Source organism: Oncorhynchus clarkii, chromosome 18, assembly GCF_045791955.1.
Source record: "Oncorhynchus clarkii lewisi isolate Uvic-CL-2024 chromosome 18, UVic_Ocla_1.0, whole genome shotgun sequence".
NCBI lineage: Eukaryota > Metazoa > Chordata > Actinopteri > Salmoniformes > Salmonidae > Oncorhynchus > Oncorhynchus clarkii.
The window spans coordinates 61,847,755-61,869,812 of NC_092164.1; the positions used below are offsets into that span (position 1 = coordinate 61,847,755).

General features: G+C 40.1%; 1 protein-coding gene across 1 annotated transcript in view; it reads right to left on the reverse strand.

The window, feature by feature from the left end:
* Positions 1 to 22,058, reverse strand: part of LOC139373820 (CUB and sushi domain-containing protein 3-like) — a 740,037-nt gene that overhangs the window by 369,315 nt on the left and 348,664 nt on the right. Inside the window, exon 7 of the mRNA XM_071114860.1 lies at positions 4,924 to 5,001. Within this exon, the coding sequence (XP_070970961.1) occupies positions 4,924 to 5,001 (78 nt within the window). The remainder of the gene's footprint in view (positions 1 to 4,923; positions 5,002 to 22,058) is intronic.

The following is a 22,058-nucleotide window of genomic DNA, read 5'->3' on the forward strand; positions in this document are numbered from 1 at the left end:
TTATTTATCAATGTTATCTTTCAATGTCTAACAATGTTATCTTTCAATGTCTAACAATGTTATCTTTCAATATCTATCAATGTTATCTTTCAATGTCTATAAATGTTATTTATCAATGTTATCTTTCAATGTCTAACAATGGTATCTTTCAATGTCTAACAATGTTATATTTCAATGTCTATCAATGTTATCTTTCAATGTCTATAAATGTTATTTATCAATGTTATCTTTCAATGTCTATCTATGTTATTTTTCAATGTCTAACAATGTTATCTTTCAATGTCTATCAATGTTATCTTTCAATGTCTATCAATGTTATCTTTCAATATCTATCAATGTTATCTTACAATGTCTATCAATGTTATCTTTCAATGTCTAACAATGTTATCTTTCAATGTCTAACAATGTTATCTTTCAATGTCTATCAATGTTATCTTTCAATGTCTATCAATGTTATCTTTCAATGTCTATCAATGTTATCAATGTTATCTTTCAATATCTATCAATGTTATCTTTCAATATCTATCAATGTTATCTTTCAATATCTATCAATGTTATCTTTCAATATCTATCAATGTTATCTTTCAATATCTATCAATGCAATTTTTCTCCTACGATTTCATCACAACAGGGTCAAAAGAAAACAGTGATAATTAAGAAATGTCAGGAGAATAGTTCCTGGGTTTCTCCTGTGATGGATGAGGCATATGGCACAAGATAAACAGAGGGAGAGACAGATTTTCTCCTTGATGGGTCAACCAACTGTCATTACGGTTCTATCACAGCCTAAACATGTTGGCTTCAGTGGATACAGAGGGACATTCAGGACTGTTCTACCCTGGCAGCATCCCAAATGGCACCCTACTCCCTATGTAGTGCACTACTTACGGTCCCAGGTCAAAAGTAGTGCACTATATAGGAAATTATGTACCATTTGGGGCGCAACCCTTCTCTTTATAAGCTTCAATGTTGGGACGCCAGCTTCCTGCTTCCACCATCCATCACACTGGAAAGTGGTTCGAAAACGACAGGCGTCAACACATGAAATTTGAGGTCATTTCTGCGAACTCCATCGAGTCCCTTCACCACCGGAGCAGTTTGTCTGCTATGTTTAGAGACGTTGCCTCTTATTTCGACAGAGTCCAGTGAAGTGTGAAACCCAAGGGGGTTTGAGCCTTAGCACCACACTTAGTCAGGCTGCCAATGAGCAGTCAGCCACACGTGCATGCAGGCACACACGCACGCACGCACACACACACACACACACACACACACACACACACAGACACACACACACACACACGCACACACACACACACACACACGCACGCACGCACACAACCACCTCACCTGTTCCACATTCCCACCCAGTCTCTGTCCTGTCACACGTTTCACTGTGCAATCATTTTATAATTATCAGGCAGACTTCAGAAACTGTGTACAACATGAACAAACCATGCAGAAAGGCTCCCTACGGATCCAGTTCTGATCACACTGCCTGGTTTGTTGATGACTTGATTTGGAGTGAGTGGGAGTCCTTCTCCTGCAATTCTGTTATTCCAGAGTACTTCTAGGAAGCCCTATATACTGCAGTATTTACAGGAAGTCTTGCAACTTGGTGGCATGCCACAGTTGGGCCATTGTGATGATGCTAACTGGGTATACATGTAAGAACACTTATTCAGTCCATAGGTTGGTACAGTATGTTAATACACTACAGTCTTTATTTTGCCTGTATACTTACTCTGTTTATAAGTTTGATTCTTTGGGCTTTTTTAGTTTTGTCATATTTGTATAAATGCATAAATGCAGCAGTCTCTGTGAATACATTTAAATGGTTGTTCATGCTCTCTTGACGTTCTGGGACACTAATGCGGATTTAATAACATGCAATATGGCACAGCTCACAAAACGCACACAAACATACAAACTAACATGCAGCGCTGACATGCACACATGCCCGAAGAGAACAGCGAGGACTACAAACATGCCCGAAGAGAACAGCGAGGACTACAATCATGCCCGAAGAGAACAGCGAGGACTACAAACATGCCCGAAGAGAACAGCGAGGACTACAAACATGCCCGAAGAGAACAGCGAGGACTACAAACATGCCCGAAGAGAACAGTGAGGACTACAAACATGCCCGAAGAGAACAGTGAGGACTACAAACATGCCCGAAGAGAACAGCGAGGACTACAAACATGCCCAAAGAGGACAGCGAGGACTATACACATGCCCGAAGAGAACAGCGAAGACTACAAACATGCCCGAGGAGGACAGCGAGGACTACGCAAATCCTGGTGGAGGTTTTCTTACTATTCCATACAATATTGCTAGGCCAATTTTGCGCCGCCCTATGGGACTTCCGGTCACGGCCAGGTTGTGACACAGCCTGGTATCAAACCCGGGTCTGTATTGACACCTCAAGCACTGCGATGCAGTGCCTTAAAGCGCAGCGCCACTCGGGAGGCCCCACATTTGACTTGTTAAATATATTTTGAGTATGCAAACATCCATCTTCCTAACATAAGACAACATGATCTACCTATGAATCATAACTACCGTACACACCTGATTACAAGTCAACTATGTCGTCTTTCGCCACTCTGCACACTGTTAGTTTATCAAGTCGACAAAAACGAATCAGTCCACTTGTGAAGAGCCTTTGTTCAGTGTAGATGGACAATCAGTAACATAGAACACGTGGACAACGTTCATCGTATGGACGACAATGTAAAGCACACAGACTCAGCTAATTGTTTTCAGATAAATACAATGCTTCATGAGAATACATTGAAACATTCGTTAATGCATTCATGAATCGTAAAATGTATGTATCTTAGCTAACGTTGAAATGCTCTTGAGCATGCCAAGTTCGTCACGACAGTTAACCATTCCCCGTGTCTTGCCAGTCAAATCAGGAGTGTCATTGACTAGATATGTGTCGTTATCTAAGTCTTAAAAAAACGGCACACGTCAATGACATGCACTTTATTCCAGAGGATTCCACCAATTTCAGATGCTTCCCAGGTCAGGTATTTTTATTTTTATTCCCATTGTCGGGAGTTTGCGCCTCGATTCGATAATAAGGGAAATTGCATCGACTACCCACTTTATATTACATAGGCTACACCTTGGAACAGGCTTTAAGTGATATCGACTCACACACGTGCACAATAGGGCCCGAGCTCACAGTCTATTATTCACCAGGACGCTATGAACAGTCATTTATCATTAGTCTTTCTATCCACACCAGCTAATATGACGTGGCTCCAGCATTTCTGCTGATCTCTGTCGCCTCTGACACACACACGACTTGATAGCATCACAGGTGAGCTATGGGTTTGTTGTGAGGTCAGTAACATTAACGTAGCGATGTACGGTGCTAAAATACAGCTTCCATTATACTGTGACACAGATGGTGCAACCTAGAATGCTGCTGAGAAGGGTACCTATTGTGCTATACAGTCCTCATAACACAGAGAATGTCCTCGGAACACAGATAATGTCCTCATAACACAGAGAATGTCCTCATAACACAGAGAATGTCCTCGGAACACAGTGAATGTCCTCGCAACACAGAGAATGTCCTCGCAACACAGTGAATGTCCTCGCAACACAGAGAATGTCCTCGCAACACAGAGAATGTCCTCGCAACACAGAGAATGTCCTCGCAACACAGAGAATGTCCTCGCAACACAGAGAATGTCCTCACAACACAGAGAATGTCCTCGCAACACAGAGAATGTCCTCATAACACAGAGAATGTCCTCGCAACACAGAGAACGTGCTCATAACACAGAGAATGTCCTCACAACACAGAGAATGTCCTTGCAACACAGAGAATGTCCTCGCAACACAGAGAATGTCCTCGCAACACAGAGAATGTCCTCGCAACACAGAGAATGTCCTCGCAACACAGAGAATGTCCTCATAACACAGAGAATGTCCTCGCAACACAGAGAATGTCCTCATAACACAGAGAATGTCCTCGCAACACAGATAACGTCCTCGCAACACAGAGAATGTCCTCATAACTCAGAGAAGGTCCTCGCAACACAGAGAATGTCCTCATAACTCAGAGAATGTCCTCATAACTCAGTTGACACACAAACAATAATGGATATTCACAGAGTTATACAAAATCAAAGCTTGCTTTGATTGGTTGTGCACATCTCTCTAAATTCAGCCTAAGGGTCAGCAAATAAAAATTAGGAACACTTGCTTCACCTGGCTAGTCCTCCATAGTGCCCTGCTAAACCAATTAGAATGTGTGTTATTGCTTGTGGAATATCTTCTTGAAAGCATGAAGCCAAATAATTTGGATTTTGGATAGAGGTGTAACTCCAGGATTGCACACCAACTCAGTCGTCTTGTGGTTCATGCCTACCCAAATTTCTCTCTTCTTGGTACTCAGCATTAACGATATGGATTAGGGATAAGGCCCTGCGATAGACTAGCGTCCTGTCCAGGGGGTGTACTTCTACATCAAGCTGCCTCACACTACAGAAACAGGAGATTTTCAAGCATCCTGTCCAGGGGGTGTAGTTGTACATCAAGCTGCCTCACACTACAGAAACAGGAGATAGACTAGCGTCCTGTCCAGGGGGTGTACTTCTACATCAACCTGCCTCATGTAACTGGCTCGGACAAGGCTACCTTCACCCTCCAGGATTGCACAGTGAACATTTGCCATAATCTACATTTTCATTCAGCACAAGACCATTGGTTATTGATTCAAGGCATGATGGATGGGTTGGGGGACTTATCATGCATTCATCAGCAGGTTACGACGTCCAAACAAAGCAATCACAAAATTACTGAAAACATGAAACACATCAACAAACAAACACTTACAAGCACACACAGGAAAACAGAAATCACAGATTTACCATAACAGAGTAACAAAGGTAGACTCACAGATAGAAAACTTGTTGCTGTTGTCTTTGCCTGGGAATAATTTTACTCCTCTAGATTTAAAGTCTACGGATCTTTTCACTAGTTAAAGGGAAAACAAAAACAGGAAATCAGGTGAAACAGGTTCCAAATAAACTGATCAGCATTGAAAACCAAGAAACCCATCCTCCAAGCTCATGGAGAAGAGCACAACTTATAGCAGCAGCAGGTAACAACAGTCAAAGTATCTTAGCAACAGAAAAAAAAATGTGAAGAAATAAAATAGGCAAGAACAAAAGAAGAGGAGAAGAAATATATTATTATTATATAAGTAGCATACAGGGCTTCTGTTCATTTGTCAACCTTGAAATGATTGGGGGGGGGGGGGGGGGTGCAGGACAGCAGACCAGAATGTAGAACAGCCGATATGGATCAGCCTTTAGCCACAATCCCCAGAGGAGTCTTCAGGGCAGGGGCGGCTGTCAAGGTTTTTTTCAGCAACAGAATGGCCGATTTGTTATGCCGCAGAATGGCACGCTGGGACATGACAGTGCAGGCGTTACCTCTCACACACGCACACACACACACACATGCCCACACATACGTACATACACGCACCCACACAGAAACAAACGCACGTACGCACACACTCACATCCTGAGCAATAGGAGGATCTTCAGGTTTACTATTTCATGTAAATTTAGCCCCAATATCTTTGTTGAACAGAAGCCCTGTGAAGATTGACAAGCTTAATAATAATAATAATAATAATATTAATAATAATAATAGTAATAATACTGTGATCACATTCAACATGTGTGTAAAAACATCAATCATGATAAATGTTTTATTTTCTGTTTTCCAAAAAGAAACATAAAAAAAAACATCTGTTGTCAGAACATATTTAATGCTTTTGTTCAGAAAGTGATCATAGATTCACTGTCAGATATAACATGGGATAATGGAGGATTATATTGGGGTTTGGAAAAAAGCAAGTGGCATTGTGTGAGACTGTGGAGTTGCTCTCTCTCTCTCTCTCTCTCTCTCCCTTCTCTCTCTCTCTTTTCTAATTTGTGTATTTGAGGACAACCCTCACAGCCTTACAAAGAGCACATTTAACACAGAAGGGTACACTCACACATTGATATTGGATTCACTGATTCAGCCTTTCCTTAAAAAAAATATGACAATATGCAAATAGGGCTTCGTCAATGTTAACACATTGCTCAAAATATGAGGGTTGGGTTGAAACTCATCAGGCTATGTTAGGGGTTAGGGGTTAGGGTTAGGGTTAGGGTTAGACCTTCAGTTCAGGATTAACTGAATGACAGAGAATGAGTACAGTGGAGATGGATAAGGTAGAACATGTTTGCCCACTCTTACACGAGGAAAGATTCCTGTAAACCATGGCATCAAAATCAACATCTCAAACTTTCAGACATCAAAGGTTGTGCAGTTAGGATGATGAGCAGACCAACTCATTATGAAAGAGTGTAGTTAGGATGATGAGCAGACCAACTCATTATGAAAGAGCGTAGTTAGGATGATGAGCAGACCAACTCATTATGAAAGAGCGTAGTTAGGATGATGAGCAGACCATCTCATTATGAAAGAGTGTAGTTAGGATGATGAGCAGACCAACTCATTATGAAAGAGCGTAGTTAGGATGATGAGCAGACCAACTCATTATGAAAGAGTGTAGTTAGGATGATGAGCAGACCAACTCATTATGAAAGAGTGTAGTTAGGATGATGAGCAGACCAACTCATTATGAAAGAGTGTAGTTAGGATGATGAGCAGACCAACTCATTATGAAAGAGCGTAGTTAGAATGATGAGCAAACCAACTCATTATGAAAGAGCGTAGTTAGGATGATGAGCAAACCAACTCATTATGAAAGAGTGTAGTTAGGATGATGAGCAGACCAACTCATTATGAAAGAGCGTAGTTAGGATGATGAGCAGACCAACTCATTATGAAAGAGCATAGTTAGGATGATGAGCAAACCAACTCATTATGAAAGAGCGTAGTTAGGATGATGAGCAGACCAACTCATTATGAAAGAGTGTAGTTAGGATGATGAGCAGACCAACTCATTATGAAAGAGCGTAGTTAGGATGATGAGCAGACCAACTCATTATGAAAGAGCGTAGTTAGGATGATGAGCAGACCAACTCATTATGAAAGAGCGTAGTTAGGATGATGAGCAGACCAACTCATTATGAAAGAGTTTAGTTAGGATGATGAGCAGACCAACTCATTATGAAAGAGCGTAGTTAGGATGATGAGCAGACCAACTCATTATGAAAGAGCCTAGATAGTAATATTACCAGCATGCCAAATATTTTCTTGATTGTCTGTTTTGAAACGTTTAAAGTAAAAAAGTGAGTAAGGCCATAATGTTTTTGGAATGTTGTGCATTTTAGAAATTACAGGTTGCCAAATCTGCTCTGTGAGTAAAACTCTAAAATCCAATGTATGATACTAAGACACCAGATACTGTAGACCTGTGGTCCACAGCAGACCTGTGGTTTCCAGTTACTACTTGCTCCAATGTTACATTTCCACTTGTCAGAAACAGTGTCAGAAACAGTGTGTTCAGCCGAGATCAACAGAAGATGACTCAAGCTGATACTATTGAATATTCATTAAGAGTGGACATTACCTCTTCCATATTCATTAAGAGTGGATGGTACCTCTTCCATATTCATTAAGAGTGGATGGTACCTCTTCCAAATTCATTAAGAGTGGATGGTACCTCTTCCATATTCATTAAGAGTGGACAGTACCTCTTCCATATTCATTAAGAGTGGACAGTACCTCTTCCATATTCATTAAGAGTGGATGGTACCTCTTCCAAATTCATTAAGAGTGGATGGTACCTCTTTCATATTCAGTAAGAGTGGATGGTACCTCTTCCATATTCACTTAAGAGTGGACAGTACCTCCTCCATATTCAGGAAGTGGACAGTACAAGCAGTGCCTAACATTAATAATAGTGCAGACTTCCTCAATTACAGTTCATCTGTGAGGAATCTGCATCTTAATTAACGGGTGCACTTCGACGGTCACTGATGAGCACGGCTTGAGCAGTATCACTTACGATGCCTTAATGTGTCCTTTCTTGGGATATGCTTAAATTGCGGCAAGATAAATCAGGCAATGAGTTTCCTTGTGTGGAAATGTAAACTATATTAGAGAGCCAAGTCATTCTCAGGCACTATGAGGGACAGCTTTAGTCTGACCTCTTATTAACCCAACATGAATGTTTCATTCCTCTCATTTCATGATCCTCAGGTCAGCTTTCTGTCATGAATATATAAAGGCTAAACTTACACATTGGGTCTTTCCCATGCGCTGCCAGAAGAAGCCACATTAACCGACACGCCCAGGTTGCCTATTAATTGATACTTGCCGCTCAGTCGTGACATTTCATCATTCAGACTGATTAAAAAGGATTGGGGACGCTGTTGGAGATCTGCTACATATGAGGAGGAAGGCAACCATCTCAATATGCCAACACTGTCATTCTAATTTAGGTAATCAAAATGTAAGGTGGCACCAAAACAATGGGTACCTACCAAATCATAGAACAGGGATTATCAACTAGACAAAACAAAATGTATTTTATATTTGATATTCTTCAAAGTAGCCACCCTTTGCCTTGATGACAGCTTTGCACACTCTTGGCATTCTCTCAACCAGCTTCACGAGGTAGTCACCTGGAACGCATTTCAACTAATAGGTGTGCCTTTTTTTAAAGTTCATTTGTGGAATTTCTTTCCTTCTTAATATGTTTGGGCCAATCAGTTGTGTTGTGACAAGATAGGGAGGTATACAGAAGATGGCCCTATTTGGTAAAAGACCAAGTCCATATTATGGCAAGAACATCTCCTATAAGCAAAGAGAAACACAGTCCACCATTACTTTAAGACATAAAGGTCAGTCAATACGGCACATTTCAAGAACTTTGAAAGTGCAGTCACAAAAACCATCAAGCGCTATGATGAAACTGTCTCTCATGAGGACCACCACAGGAATGGAAGACCCAGAGTTACCTCTGTTGCAGAGGATAAGTTCATTAGAGTTACCAACCTAAGAAATTGCAGCCCAAATAAATGCTTCACAGAGTTCAAGTAACAGACACATCTCAACATCAACTGTTCAGCTGTTCAGAGGAGACTGTGTGAATCGGGCCTTCGTGGTTGAATTGCTGCAAAGAAACCACTACTAAAGGACACCAATAAGAAGAGACTTGCTTGGGCCAAGAAACACCAGCAATGGACATTAGACCAGTGGAAATCCAAATTTGAGATTTTTGGTTCCAACTGCTTTGCCTTTGTGAGATGCAGAGTAGGTGAACGGATGATATTTTCATGTGTGCTTCCCACCATGAAGCATGGAGGAGGTGGAGTGATGGTGTGTGTGTGTGGGGGGGGTGCTTTTCTGGTGACACTGTCATGATTTATTTAGAATTCAAGGCACACTTAACTAGCATGGCTACCACAGCATTCTGCAGTGATACGCCATCCCAACTGGTTTGCGCTGAGTGGGACTATCATTTGTTTTTCAACAGGACAATGACCCAACACATCTTCGGGCTGTGTAAAGGCTTTTTGACCAAGAAAGAGAGTGATGGAGTGCTGCATCAGATGACCTGGCCTCCACAATCAACCGACCTCAACCCATTTGAGATGGTTTGGGATAAGTTGGACCGCAGAGTGAAGGAAAAAAGCCAACAAATGCTCAGCGTATGTGGGAACTCCTTCAAGACTATTGGAAAAGATTCCGGGTAAAGCTGGTTGAGGGAATGCCAAGAATGTGCAAACCTGTCATCAAGGCAAAGTGTGGCTACTTTGAAAAATCAAAAATATGTTGTGATTTGTGTAATACTTTTTTTGGTTACTACATGATTACTACATGACTATGACTACATTTTTACTATATGTGTTATTTAATAGTTTTGATGTCTTCACTATTATTCTACAATTTAGAAAATAGTAAAAAATAAAGAAAAACACTTGAATGAGTAGGTGTGTCCAAACTTCTGACTGGTACTGTATAATTATCTATTTTGCTCAGAAATCTTGGGGGGCCAAATAAAACCACCCTCGGGCCAAATTTTGACTATAGCAGGGATTTATGAAAATAGCCATCATTAGCAGGTTTTCTTGTGTTTGGAATATTGCAGTCTGTACTACAATATTTCAGTCTATACAATACTGTACTGTAATATTTTAGACTGTACTATGCTGTACTATAATATTTCAGTTTGTACTATTCTGCACTCTGTGTCAGTACGTAATATACTGTGCTGTAATTTTCAAGTCTGTACTATACTGTACCATACTATTTCTGTTTGTACTTCACTGTATTATAATCTTCCAGTCTGTACTATACTGTTCTATAAAATTTCAGTTTGTAATACACTATAGCCGCATAAGGGTGAGACAGAATGATAAACTACAGACAATTGTGCTGTATACTGGCAACCTAGAATTCGAAACCCATTCTGGCTTGCCGAGAGGCCACTGGTTAAAGGACAAATCGTGTCATGTTGTAGGCACATACAGTTGAAGTCGGAAGTTTACATACACCTTAGCCAAATACATTTAAACTAAGTTTTTCACACTTCCTGACATTTAATCCTACTAAAAATTCCCTGTCTTAGGTCAGTTAGAATCACCACTTTACTTAAAAGAATGTGAAATGTCAGAATAATAGTCGAGAGAATTATTTATTTCAGGTTTAATTTCTTTCATCACATTCCAAGTGGGTCAAAAGTTTTCAGACACTCAATTAGTTCTTGGTAGCATTGCCTTTCAATTGTTTTACTTGGGTCAACCGTTTTGGGTAGCTTTCCACAAGCTTCCCACAATAAGTTGGGTGAATTTGGCACATTCCTCCTGACATAACTTAGTCAGGTTTGTAAGGCCTCCTTGCTCTCACACGCTTTTTCAGTTCTGCCCACATATTTTCAGTAGGATTGAGGTCAGGGCTTTGTGATGGCCACTCCAATACCTTGACTTTGTTGTTATTTTGCCACAACTGTGGAAGTATGCTTGGGGTCGTTGTCCATTTGGGAAGACCCATTTGCGCCAAGCTTTAAATTCATGACTGATGTCTTGAGATGTTGCTTCAATATATCCACACATTTCCTTCCTCATGATGCTATCTATTTTGTGAAGTGCACCAGTCCCTTCTGCAGCAAAGCACCTTCACAACATGATGCTGCCACCCCCATGCTTCATAGTTTGTTTGGATGGTGTTCTTCGGCTTGCAATCCTCCCCCTTTTCCCTCCAAACATAACAATGGTCATTATGGCCAAACAGTTCTATTTTTGTTTCATCAGACCAGAGGACATTTTTCCAAAAAGTACGATATTTGTCCCCATGTGCATTTGCAAACCGTAGTCTGGCTTTCTTTTAATGACAGTTTTTGAGCAGTGGCTTCTTCCTTGCTGAGCGGCCTTTCAGGTTATGTTCATGTAGGACTCATTTTGCTGTGGATATAGATACTTTTGTACCTGTTTCCTTCAGCATCTTCACAAGGTCCTTTGCTGTTCTTCTGGGATTGATTTGCACTTTTCTCACCTAAGTACTTTCGTCTCTAGGAGACAGAACGCGTCTCCTTCCTGAGTGGTATGACAGCTGGTACAATGGTGTTTATACTTGCGTATTACTGTTTGTGATAGTGGTACTTTCATGCATTTGGAAATTGCTCCCATGGATGAACCAGACTTGTGGAGGTGTACAATTTTTTTCTGAGGTCTTGGCTGATATCTTTTGGTTTTCTCATGGTGTCAAGCAAAGAGGCACCGAGTTTGAAGGTAGGCCTTGAAATACAAGTTTGGACACACCAACTCATTCAATGGTTTTTCTATTCTTACTATTTCATACATTGTAGAAAAATAGTGAAGACATCAAAACTATGAATAGCACATATGGAATCATGTAGTAACCAAAAAAGTGTTAAACAAATCCAAATATATTTTAGATTCTTCAAAGTAGAGAAAAAATAAGAAAATGGCCGACTGCTATTGATAGTTTTACTGGTCTTTAATAAGCTTTACGTATCTGCCTCACGGCCTTCACCAGAACTTTTGTGAATGTTTTAAATGAGCAGCTTTATGTAGACATAGCCCCACCCACATCCACGCATCGAATGGGGTTGGAGTCGAGGGAAACAAATAAGTGCTACCAAACATAACAATGTGCAGTTCATATATATTAGAATGAAGTGTGTACATAATCAGCCAGTCTCTTTTACGCCCTCTTCCGAATGGTAGCTACAGTGCCTTGCGAAAGTTTTCGGCCCCCTTCAACTTTGCGACCTTTTGCCACATTTCAGGCTTCAAACATAAAGAAATAAAACTGTATTTTTTTGTGAAGAATCAACAACAAGTGGGACACAATCATGAAGTGGAACGACATTTATTGGATATTTCAAACTTTTTTAACAAATCAAAAACTGAAAAATTGGGCGTGCAAAATTATTCAGCCCCTTTACTTTCAGTGCAGCAAACTCTCTCCAGAAGTTCAGTGAGGATCTCTGAATGATCCAATGCTGACCTAAATGACTAATGATGATAAATACAATCCACCTGTGTGTAATCAAGTCTCTGTATAAATGCACCTGCACTGTGATAGTCTCAGAGGTCCGTCAAAAGCGCAGAGAGCATCATGAAGAACAAGGAACACACCAGGCAGGTCCGAGATACTGTTGTGAAGAAGTTTAAAGCCGGATTTGGATACAAAACGATTTCCCAAGCTTTAAACATCCCAAGGAGCACTGTGCAAGCGATAATATTGAAATGGAAGGAGTATCAGACCACTGCAAATCTACCAAGACCTGGCCGTCCCTCTAAACTTTCAGCTCATACAAGGAGAAGACTGATCAGAGATGCAGCCAAGAGGCCCATGATCACTCTGGATGAACTGCAGAGATCTACAGCTGAGGTGGGAGACTCTGTCCATAGGACAACAATCAGTCGTATATTGCACAAATCTGGCCTTTATGGAAGAGTGGCAAGAAGAAAGCCATTTCTTAAAGATATCCATAAAAAGTGTCGTTTAAAGTTTGCCACAAGCCACCTGGGAGACACACCAAACATGTGGAAGAAGGTGCTCTGGTCAGATGAAACCAAAATTGAACTTTTTGGCAACAATGCAAAACGTTATGTTTGGCGTAAAAGCAACACCCTGAACACACCATCCCACTGTCAAACATGGTGGTGGCAGCATCATGGTTTGGGCCTGCTTTTCTTCAGCAGGGACAGGGAAGATGGTTAAAATTGATGGGAAGATGGATGGAGCCAAATACAGGACCATTCTGGAAGAAAACCTGATGGAGTCTGTAAAAGACCTGAGACTGGGACAGAGATTTGTCTTCCAACAAGACAATGATCCAAAACATAAAGCAAAATCTACAATGGAATGGTTCAAAAATAAACATATCCAGGTGTTAGAATGGCCAAGTCAAAGTCCAGACCTGAATCCAATCGAGAATCTGTGGAAAGAACTGAAAACTGCTGTTCACAAATGCTCTCCATCCAACCTCACTGAGCTCGAGCTGTTTTGCAAGGAGGAATGGGAAAACATTTCAGTCTCTCGATGTGCAAAACTGATAGAGACATACCCCAAGCCACTTACAGCTGTAATCGCAGCAAAAGGTGGCGCTACAAAGTATTAACTTAAGGGGGCTGAATAATTTTGCACGCCCAATTTTTCAGTTTTTGATTTGTTAAAAAAGTTTGAAATATCCAATAAATGTCGTTCCACTTCATGATTGTGTCCCACTTGTTGTTGATTCTTCACAAAAAAAGACAGTTTTATATCTTTATGTTTGAAGCCTGAAATGTGGCAAAAGGTCGCAAAGTTCAAGGGGGCCGAATACTTTCGCAAGGCACTGTATAAATGTAGAGGTTGCGCACAGTGCAACAATGTCATGAAGTGTGAATATTTCTGAATCCCACATACAGGAAAACGGTTCCAAATAAATTACATTATTACGTGCCTCACCACCCATGTTATCTACATGATTAAATGTCTGTGTGTGCTGTGTTATGTAGGTAACAGAGAGGTTCTCTCAAACAGAGAATGTGTGAACATAAAAGTTAAATCAGGAGAAACAACAGTTATTATCCAGTCGCAGTACATTTTAATGACCTAAAACATTACATTTCTACCTTTAGATTTTGTGGCATAGAGAAATTTAAGATATCAGATATCAGACAGGATATAAATAATACTCTGAGCAAAAGAGAATGTTTTTGGATTTTTACCCTCCAGACATTATTTCCTAAAGGTCTTAATGATGAAATGCCTATGTATGTTATGTTGTAAATGTGAACATAAATTATGCCCCCATTTCAGATTACTTTGACGTTTTTCTTGTGCTGTTCCCAATGATTTATGAAAACTTGCTCGATGTCCTCATTGCAGTTGTACAGATGTGGTTAGGACTAGAGGTTGACCGATGAATCAGTATGGCCGATGAATCAGTATGGCCGATTAATTGGGGCCGATTAATTAGGGCCGATTTCAAGTTGTCATAACAATCAGTAATTTACATTTTTGGATGCCGATTGTGGCTGATTACATTGCACTCCGCGAGGAGCCTGCGTGGTAGGCGGACCACTTGTTATGCAAGTGCAGCAAGGAGCCAAGGTAAGTTGCTAGCTAGCATTAAACTTATCTTATAAAAAAACAATCAATCTTAACATAGTCACTAGTTAACTACACATGGTTGATGATATTACTAGTTTATCTAGCTTGTCCTGCGTTGCATCTAATCAATGTGGTACATGTTAATTTATCATCGAATCACAGCCTACTTCGCCAAACAGGTGATGATGATTTAATAAGCACATTTGCGAAAAAAGCATTGTTGTTGCACCAATGTGTACCTAACCATAAACATCAATGCCTTCCTTAAAATTAATACACAATATATTTTTTAACCTGCATATTTAGTTAACATTGCCTGCTAACATTAATTTATTTTAACTAGGGAAATTGGGTCACTTCTCTTGCGTTCTGTGCAAGCAGAGTCAGGGTATATGCAGCAGTTTGGGCCGCCTGGCTCGTTGCAAACTGTGTGAAGACCATTTCTTACTAACAGAGACCTAATTAATTTGCCAGAATTTTAACATTGACATAACATTGAAGGTTGTGCAATGTAACAGCAATATTTAGACTTAGGGATGCCACCCGTTAGATAAAATACGGAACGGTCCTGATTTTCACTGAAATAATAAACGTCTTGTTTTTGATATGATAGTTTCCGGATTTGACCATATTAATGACCTAAGGCTCGTATTTCTGTGTGTTTATTATGTTATAATTAAGTCTATGATTTGTTATTTGATAGAGCAGTCTGACTGAGCAGTGGTAGGCAGCTGCAGGCTCGTAAGCATTCATTCAAACAGCACTTTCCTGCATTTGCCATCAGCTATTCGCTTTCAGCTCTTCACTGTCATAAACAGCATTGTGCTGTTAATGACTTCAAGCCTATCAACTCCCGAGATTAGGCTGGCAATACTATAGTGCCTATAAGAACATCCAATAGTCAAAGGTATACAGTGCATTGCGAAAGTATTCGGCCCCCTTGAACTTTGCGACCTTTTGCCACATTTCATGCTTCAAACAAAGTTATAAAACTGTATTTTTTTGTGAAGAATCAACAACAAGTGGGACTCAATCATGAAGTGGAACGACATTTATTGGATATTTCAAACTTTTTTAACAAATCAAAAACTGAAAAATTGGGCGTGCAAAATTATTCAGCCCCCTTAAGTTAATACTTTGTAGCGCCACCTTTTGCTGCGATTACAGCTGTAAGTGGCTTGGGGTATGTCTCTATCAGTTTTGCACATCGAGAGACTGAATTTTTTTCCCATTCCTCCTTGCAAAACAGCTCGAGCTCAGTGAGGTTGGATGGAGAGCATTTGTGAACAGCAGTTTTCAGTTCTTTCCACAGATTCTCGATTGGATTCAGGTCTGGACTTTGACTTGGCCATTCTAACACCTGGATATGTTTATTTTTGAACCATTCCATTGTAGATATTGCTTTATGTTTTGGATCATTGTCTTGTTGGAAGACAAATCTCTGTCCCAGTCTCAGGTCTTTTGCAGACTCCATCAGGTTTTCTTCCAGAATGGTCCTGTATTTGGCTCCATCCATCTTCCCATCAATTTTAACCATCTTCCCTTTCCCTGCTGAAGAAAAGCAGGCCCAAACCATGATGCTGCCACCACCATGTTTGACAGTGGGGATGGTGTGTTCAACTGTGTTGCTTTTACGCCAAACATAACGTTTTGCATTGTTGCCAAAAAGTTCAATTTTGGTTTCATCTGACCAGAGCACCTTCTTCCACGTTTGGTGTGTCTCCCAGGTGGCTTGTGGCAAACTTTAAACAACACTTTTTATGGATATCTTTAAGAAATGGCTTTCTTCTTGCCACTCTTCCATAAAGGCCAGATTTGTGCAATATACGACTGATTGTTGTCCTATGGACAGAGTCTCCCACCTCAGCTGTAGATCTCTGCAGTTCATCCAGAGTGATCATGGTCCTCTTGGCTGCATCTCTGATCAGTCTTCTCCTTGTATGAGCTGAAAGTTTAGAGGGACGGCCAAGTCTTGGTAGATTTGCAGTGGTCTGATACTCCTTCCATTTCAATATTATCGCTTGCACAGTGCTCTTTGGGATGTTTAAAGCTTGGGAAATCGTTTTGTATCCAAATCCGGCTTTAAACTTCTTCACAACAGTATCTCGGACCTGCCTGGTGTGTTCCTTGTTCTTCATGATGCTCTCTGCGCTTTTAACGGACCTCTGAGACTATCACAGTGCAGGTGCATTTATACGGAGACTTGATTACACACAGGTGGATTGTATTTATCATCATTAGTCATTTAGGTCAACATTGGATCATTCAGAGATCCTCACTGAACTTCTGGAGAGAGTTTGCCGCACTGAAAGTAAAGGGGCTGAATAATTTTGCACGCCCAATTTTTCAGTTTTTGATTTGTTAAAAAAGTTTGAAATATCCAATAAATGTCGTTCCACTTCATGATTGTGTCCCACTTGTTGTTGATTCTTCACAAAAAAATACAGTTTTATATCTTTATGTTTGAAGCCTGAAATGTGGCAAAAGGTCGCAAAGTTCAAGGGGGCCGAATACTTTCGCAAGGCACTGTATGAAATACAAATGGTATAGAGAAAAATAGTCCTATAATAACGACAACCTAAAACTTAACTTGAAGACTTATGTTAAAAGGAACCATCAGCTTTCATATGTACTCATGTTCTGAGCAAGGAACTTAAACGTTAGCTTTTTTACATGGCACATATTGCACTTTTACTTTATTCTCCAACACTGTGTTTTTGCATTATTTAAACCAAATTGAGCATGTTTCATTGTGTAATTGAGACTAAAATGATTTGATTTACGTATTATATTATGTTAAAATAAAAGTGTTCATTCAGTATTGTTGTAATTGTCATTATTACAAATATATATATACAAATTGGCCCGATTAATCGGTATCGGCTTTGTTTGGTCCTCCAATAATCAGTATCGGCGTTGTTTTCCCTCGACTCCAACCCCATTCGATGCGTGGAATGGATGTGGGTGGGGCTATGTCTACATAAAGGTTGACTTGCAAAAACTCTGGCGAAGTCCGTGAGGCCGAAACGTAAAGCTTATTTTAAAGAGCAGTGATACTATCAAAAGTAGTGTGCGGGTTTTCTCTTTTTTCTCATTTTTATTCAACTGTTACCATGCACCTTAAAAAAAGATAGCTCAGGTGTGCGATTGCCTTTTGAATTTTAGATTCTTCAACGTAGCCATCCTTTGCCTTGATGACAGCTTTGCACACTCTTGGCATTCTCTCAACCAGTTTCATGAGGGAGTCACGTGGAATGCTTTTCCAACAGTCTTGAAAGAGTTCCAACATATGCTGAGCCTTTGCAGGCTTCTTTTCCTTCACTCTGTGGTCCAACTCATCCCTAACCATCTCAATTGGGTGATCAGGTGATTGTGGAGGCAGCATTCCATCACTTTACTTCCTGGTCAAATATCCTTCACACAGAGTGCAGGTGTGTTTTGGGTCATTGTCCTGTTGAAAATCAAATGATAGTCCTACTAAGCGCAAACCAGATGGGATGGCGTATCGCTGCAGAATGCTGTGGTAGCCATGCTGGTTAAGTGTGCCTTGAATTCCACCCCCACACCATCACACCTCCTCCTCCTCCATTCTTCACAATGGCAACCACACGCAGAGATCATCTGTTCACCTACTCTGCATCTTACAAAGACACTGTGGTTGAACTCATAAGATGCTTGTGTTTCTTTGCCCAAGCAAGTCTCTTCTTCTTATTGGTGTCCTTTAGTAGTGGTTTCTTTGCAGCAATTCAACCATGAAGGCCTGACTCACGCAGTCTCATATGTCTGTGACTTGAACTCTGTGAAGCATTTATGTGGGCTGCAATCTGAGGTTGCATTTCATTGCTGATTTCTGAGGCTGGTAACTCTAATGAACTTATCCTCTGCACCAGAGGTAACTGTGGGTCTTCCTTTGCTGTGGTGGTCCTCATGAGAGGCAGTTTCATCATAGCGCTTGATGGTTTTTGGGACTACACTTGAAGAAACTTTCAAAGTTCTTGAAATGTTCTGCATTGACTGACCATGTCTTAAAGTAATAATGGCCTGTCATTTCTCTTTCCTTATTTGAGTTGTTTTTGCCATAATATGGACTTGGTCTTTTTCCAAATAGGGCCACCTTCTGTATACCACCCCTACCTTGTCACAACACAACTGATTGACTCAAACGCATTAAGAAGGAAAGCAATTCCACAAATGTACTTTTAACAAGGCAAACCTGTTAATTTAAATGCATTCCAGGTGACTCCCTCATGTAGCTGGTTGAGAGAATGTGTGTGCAAAGCTGTCATCAAGGCAAAGTGTGGGTACTTTGATGAATCTCAAATCTAAAATGTATTTTCATTTGTTAAACAATTTTTTTGTTTACTACATGATTCCTTATGTGTTATTTCATAGTTTGATGTCTTCACTACTATTCTACAATGTAGGAAATAGTCCAAATGAAGAAAATAAAAACCCTGGAATGAGTAGGTGTGTCCAAACCTTTATTTGGTACTGTACATCTGTGCACTTGTGGGAATTATCATAAGTCCCCCTGTTAAGAGAGCATTTCAATACAAATTAGACTGCCTTTGGCTCCTTGATTGGGAACCGTACCAGATGCGGTGCAAAAGTGATTGCATACTAAATGACAGATTTTATGGTATAATTCGTTTTTATAATTAAATCGTGGCAACTAACCCGCTGGTTTTACTCAGTGCTCGGTCACCACAGACAGGACAAATAACTACCATGAACACTATAGCTCGCTCTTAGAGGAACATAAACATGTTTGTCCTGAACAGCTTATGCATAACATACACTTCCATATATTAATGTGGATTTTATGGGAATGGCCTGCCACTCCAAATCACTGAAAAAAGTACATGATAGGGGTTGAGGGATGTTGATCTTTTAGTTTTGCTGCTTAGTGGCAGAGCAGTTTAGCATGGATTTGGCCTTTAATGGTATAGCCTATGTACTGTGTTCCCTGGATATAATTCTCACACAATATGTTTGGAAACAACTTGATTATTGATTTGATTATTTGATGACTTTGAGTTCGAATGCAGATCTGATTGTTAAGAGAAGATGATTTAAAACTTCAATTGGCAGCATTCAATCAATCCATGATGAAAAGACAAGGCTCTCCAAGCCTCTGGCTGTCTAAATTGAGACACTGGACCAGGTTCAAATCAAACAAAATGGACGTCTGGAATACTGGGGACCTATTAAGTGGCCTGATGCTGTAGAAGCAAACACGCTAATAGTAATGGCATTATGATATAGGCCAATGGTTGAAGGATCCAATCTGACAGAAACATAGTGAAGACTTGCCAAATTAATTACTCCCCTGAGGCCAATGGTAAATTCTAATTTACATTTCTCTGCACTGGCCTGTAGTCTACTGATAGAGGAACAGAGGTTGCCTTATCAAAGATGGCATTAGCTCCAGGGGAAGAGATTGTCTGTGACACCAGTCTTCTGGTCATGAATTAACATGAAGTCCTATTTCTGACTGCACTGCTTAGAGGACTGGGGAAATGGTCTGACCAGTGGCAGAGTGCGCTGTGATTCAGTATGCAATAAGGGGGCGTTTGGAACATTTTAATTCTAGGGAACAGGAGAGAAAGGACCCTGGAGGATCATTGATTGGATTAATTGTTGACGGTTAGTTTATAAAAATCCTGAAGTTGCTTGAAAATTACCATTTGGTTTCCAACTCAGATGTGCAGATTCTTTGGTAAAATTGAACTATAGTGGGTCCTGTATACAGTTCCTGTGTATATATGGGCTGCATAACACATGCATAGGAACTCCATACAGTAGACATCCACAGCTAAACTCATCTACATTTAGGTAGTTACAGGGCCTTCAGAAAGTATTCACACCCCTTGACTTATTCCACATTTTGTTGTGTTACAGCCTGAATTCAAAATTGATTAAATTGTTTGTTTTTAATCTCACCCATCGACACACAATACCCTATAATGACAAAGTAAACCAATATTTTTTTAGAAATGTTTGCAAATGAAAATGAAATACAGAAATATCTCATTCCCCTGGGTCAAAACATGTCAGAATCTGTAGCGATTACAGTCTGTCTACGTAAGTCTCTTAGAGCTTTGCATATCTGGATTGTACAATATTTACACATTATTCTTTAAAAATTATTCAAGTTGGTTGTTGATCATTGCTAGACATATTCAAGTCTTGCCAAAGATGTTCAAGCCGATTTAAGTCAAAACTGTAACTATGCCACTCAGGAACATTCAATGTCATCTTGGTAAGCAACTTCAGTGTATATTTGGCCTTGTGTTTTAGGTTATTGTCCTGTTGAAAGGTACATTTGTCTCCTAGTGTCTGTTGGAAAGCAGACTGAACCAGGTTTTCCTCTTTGATTTTGCCTGTGCTTTGCTCTAATGCATTTCTTTTTATGTTTTTTGCCCTTGCTGATGACAAGCATACCCATAACATGAGGCAGCCACCACCATGCTTGAAAATATGAAGAGTGGTATTCAGTGATGTGTTGTGTTGAATTTGCCCCAAACATAATGCTTCGCATTCAGGACATTAAGTTAATTTCATTTTCAGTTTTACTTTAGTGCCTTGTTTCCTTGTTGCAAACAGTATGCATGCTTGGAATATTTTTATTCTGTAAAGGCTTGTTTGTTTTCACTCTGTCATTTAAGTTAGTATTGTGGAGTAACTACAATGCTGTTGATCCACAGTTTCTTCCTATCACAGCCAATCAACTGTTTTAAAGTCACCATTGGCCTCCCTAAGCAGTTTCCATCCTCTTCGGCAACTGAATTAGGAAGGTCACCTGTATCTTTATAGTGACTGGGTGTTTTGATACACCATCCAAAGTGTAATTAACAACTTCACCATGCTCAAAGGGATATTATATGTCTGCTTTTTTAAAATAATAGCTGCCATTCTTCGCGAGGCATTGGAAAACCTCCCTGGTCTTTGTGGTTGAATCTGTGTTTGAAATTCACTGCTCGACTGAGGGACCATACAGATAATTGTATGTGTGGGGTACAAAGATGAGGTAGTTATTCAAAAATCATGTTAAACACTATTATTGCACACAAAAGTGAGTCCATACAATTTATTATGTGAGTTGTTAAGCACATTTTTGCTCCTGAACTTGTTTAGGGTTGCCATAACAAAGGGGTTGAATACTTGTTGACTAAATTAACTTGAAATTGAAAAGCATAATTCCACTTTGACATTATTGGGTATTGTATGTAGGCAAGTGACAAAAATGTAAATGTTAAACTTTCTAAATTCAGCCTGTAACACAACAAAATGTGGAAAAAGTTGAGGGGTGTGAAAACTTTCTTAAGGCACTGTAATGCTATACGTGAATTCCTTTCTAATAGTGCTGAACAGGAGCAAGGCTGCACACATACAAATACAAACATTGTCTGGGTTCAAATTCCCCCTCAAACTTTGATTAAGGTGAGACGTGGTCTCTTCCATTCCATTGCTTATCAGAGGTGGCCTTG